At 63.2% G+C, this 3,707-nt stretch overlaps 1 protein-coding gene across 1 annotated transcript in view; it reads left to right on the top strand.

Annotated features, from left to right (window-relative positions):
* The window catches only part of ALOX5AP (arachidonate 5-lipoxygenase activating protein), a 15,412-nt gene that overhangs the window by 5,119 nt on the left and 6,586 nt on the right, over positions 1-3,707 (top strand). Inside the window, exons 2-3 of the mRNA XM_006904799.2 lie at positions 792-891; positions 2,702-2,772. Coding sequence (XP_006904861.1) covers positions 792-891; positions 2,702-2,772 — 171 coding nt within the window. The remainder of the gene's footprint in view (positions 1-791; positions 892-2,701; positions 2,773-3,707) is intronic.

The following is a 3,707-nucleotide window of genomic DNA, read 5'->3' as shown; positions in this document are numbered from 1 at the left end:
CTCACTCGCTCTGTCCGCTCTGGTGGGCACTCCCTGGCCGGCCGCGTTCCCCGCTCGGCCCGTGTGCACCTGCTCTGATGGGTTTTGTTTGCTGTGTGTCATCTGTCCCCATCCTTGCCAGGACGTAAGTGCCCAGGCCAAGGCTCCGTGTGTGTGTGTGTGTGTGTGTGTGTGTTGCTCTCGGGCGCAAGCTAAGGGTCTGAGCATGACAATGGCTCAGTGTCGTTGAAAGGACAGCTCACCACCTACCACTCTGGCGGCATTGTAGTTCTTGGGGTTCTGCTCCCCACTCCCCATTGGAAGCAGGACTCACTGAACCAGGGACTTGTCTCTGGACCTTTGCATATTCCGTCCCCCCTAAGAGGAGGGTTCTCCCCTGCTGTTCCCTGTTCCCCCCGCATCTGCCGGCCAATTCCTATGGGTTCCTCAGGTGCTATCTTGGTGCCCCCACCTCTAGGACACCTCTGGGACCCGAGCACTGAACTCCCCGGGCCCTGGGGGGCACCGTGTTCTCGCTCCATCTCCTCCGGGCGTGTGTCACTGTGGGGGAGGCGGGGTCCCCTTCCCTCATGCATCTGCTTCCTCGACTGTCGGAGCATGAAGGGGGGGCTCAGAGTCTCGCTCAGAGTCGCACCCGCACAGCGGTTGGACAGAGAGCAGCTGCTGAGTCAGTTTTGGCCGACATTTCGGGCCGTCTGAGGTCAGGTCGAGGAAACACGGAACATTTCCTGCGGGGCGGCAGGCTCACGAGCGTGCCGGGCGCACCCCAAACGCAAACGTCTCCCCGCCAGGGTTCTTCGCCCACAAGGTGGAGCACGAAAGCAGGACGCAGTCTGGGCGCAGCTTCCAGAGGACAGGAACGCTGGCCTTCGAGCGGGTCTACACTGCCAAGTGAGTCCAAACCCTGCGCCTGCTGGTCATCGGGGCGGGCACAGGGGCCTCCCTGCCTAGTGACGCGCGTCCGTCCGGACCAGCCTCCGGGATGCGGGGGGCGGGTTCCCAGGAGCTGCTGGACACCCCTCACCATCTTAGCAGGTGCCAGCGCTGGAGGAAGAGGACCCCAAGGAAGGGGGTGGGACCCCCACACCCCCCTCGCTCCTGAAACCCAGCAGCGGCCTGGCCCTCATCGCCCCTGAGGTCCCCTTGCGGGCAGTCTGAGGGTGACACTGTCCACTTCCTAATGCCGCTCGGGACGAGGGTGCCGGTGGACGTCACGCGAACCTTCATCTTCCCTCCATGCGGAAAGCATTTAAATAGAGGCTCCACCACCGGTGCGACCCCTGCCCCTCTGTGCCTGTGCCCCCAGGCCTGTCGGAATGGGGGTCTTCGGCTGTGAGCTGCTGATGGGCCTTAGGCTCGGCTCGGAGGTGGCTGACGTCCCCAGGGACGCTTCCGAGGGAGGAGTCGTGGCCCCCACAGAACGGAGTTTTAGAGTATCAGCAACAGCTCAGACACAGGGCCAGGAGTCCCCTGAGGACTGGGGGCTCCGTGGTAACGTCCAGGGAGAAGGTGCCACCCGCTGGGGACCGACCTCGCCTGTGAACTGAAGTGGCTTCAAGGGCTCTCCACGGTGCGGGCCTTCGTGACTGTCCCCGACACGCTTTCTCGGCTGCCCTTTGCCCCACTCAGCTACTTGTCAGTTGCTTTAAGCGCGGCCCGGGCATGGGGGAGCCGGGGGGTGGTGCCCCTTTTCCTCACTGGCCCCCGTTTCTCGCCCAGCTTCTAAACTCCTGTGTACGCAGTCTGAGCCACTCACAGACACGTTTGTAGGGCCCTGCCAGGCTAACTTCCCGGTCTCCGCCACCACGTGTCCCCGGTCCCACCCCCCATGCCCAGCGCTCCAGTGTGGCTTGTCCTGTATTCTGATCTCAAAGGCACCCCTCACTGAACCGCCCACAGGGGGGATTCTGTCACTGTGGGGGCCTCAGCATCTCGGTCCTCAGCATCAGATTAACCCACTTACACCGACCCACTCAGAGGAGGGCAGGGAACTCGTGTAAGGTGCCATCGGCCACATGCAGGGGGAGAGGCGAGGGCCCCTCCGGGCACGGCGTGGGGCAGCTGTAAGGATGGCGTGTGACCAGGGGCGCCACTGAGGCCGCTGTGGACTCAGCGCCTTGCACACACGGGCGAGGGAAGCCTCTCCCGCCTCCTCGGCATCACACTGTGTCCCGCACGGGCCTCGGCAGGCGGGGGACCCCGGGCGGAATCCCACCGTCCCTCGTGAGACGTTACGTCGCCTTTTTTTTATGGCAATGAGGAAGCAGCAGAGCTGGTCAGGCTGTCACCTCCCCGCCCGGCCCCTGAGGAGCTAACCAGCTCTGCTCCTGAGAAGCCACCCGCCTGCCACCGCAGCCCTGCTGTCTGATGTCCCACGCTAGGTCCCCGAAGCGCCCGGCACGGCCGCAGGCAGGAGCTCTGGGCCTCCGCCGGGCTTCTCCGCAGAGGAGAGGAAGTGGGTTCTGAGCCCGCGTCCCTTCTGGGCCGTGGTCTGGCTGCCCGTGTCCCACGCGGTGGCCGGCGCCGCGGGTCTGGGGGCCGGCGTGCGTGGGGTCCTGAGCGGGGTTTGTGCTTACGCGTGGGGGGTTTCGGGCGGGTCGCCGACGACGCTGCGGTAAAACCGTGGCTGACGTCTCGTCGCCGACGACGCTGTGGTAAAACCGTGGCTGACGTCTCGTCTCCGTTTTCATTTATCCCACAGCCAGAACTGCGTGGACGCGTACCCCACGTTCCTCGTTGTCCTCTGGGGCGCGGGGCTCCTGTGCAGCCAAGGTGAGGTGTTCCTCTCTGTGCGCTCCCTCCTCGAACCGGGCCTCGGTCTCACGGAGGCTGCGGTGCAGGCTCCCTGTCGAAAGGCTTTGCCTGGCCTCCAGCTCCGGTCTGGGAAGCCCTGGAGAGGTGACAGACTCAGGGCCACATGTCGGGGGGCTCTGTGCCCGCCAAGCGGTGCGGTAACGCGTGGCCGATGCTCGCTCCCTGAGGGCTGGTCGAGAGCGGCCACCCCAACAGGGCTGGTTTAAGGCTAACGGTGACTCAGAACCCGTAAGCCGCGTCCTTACGCAGAGACGAGGGTGTTATAAACGAGAGCTCCAGAGGGACCCACTCCGCGCCCGCTGTCCTGTCCAGCCCGGCGGTCCTCCCTCAGGCCTGCGTCCGCAGAGCCACAGCTGGATTCCAAGTGTCCAGCTTTCCCTGGGTTGTCAGCCGCCCACAGTCTGGACTTCTGCCAGCTGACACCCAGCGTGCATTTAAAATTAAATGGAAACCAGACTCAAATTTTTAGGTCCCCTTTGGAGATTGGCACGATGTCTGGTGGAGGCTTGGCGTGACCTGGCCGGAGTCCACGCCGTGGCCTAGCAGGCCGCAGCAGAAAGGCCACGAGGGTTCTCTGACGAACCGTGTAACCCTCATCATCTTCTCCCACGTTGTAAAGCAGGCAGACTGCATATTCTGTCCCCCGCCATGATCTCTGAGTTCACTTGGGTTCAGGGTGATAAGGGAGTATGTTCAAGGTCACTCAGCTGGTGAGTAACGAACCAGGATGACAGCCCAGGTGGTTTGGGCTACATTTTGGATTTTTCACCAGTAGCCTTCTACTTCATCCTTTATATAATCCATGTTCATCGAACGCCTCCTCTGTGATAAGCCCTGTGCCTGGATGCACAGTGGGGCATAGAGAAGGTGGTAAGGCACAGGGCGGTTGGTGG

The sequence above is a fragment of the Pteropus alecto genome, unplaced genomic scaffold, assembly GCF_000325575.1.
Source record: "Pteropus alecto unplaced genomic scaffold, ASM32557v1 scaffold80, whole genome shotgun sequence".
Lineage (NCBI taxonomy): Eukaryota > Metazoa > Chordata > Mammalia > Chiroptera > Pteropodidae > Pteropus > Pteropus alecto.
This window is presented reverse-complemented; position numbering and strand designations above follow the sequence as displayed.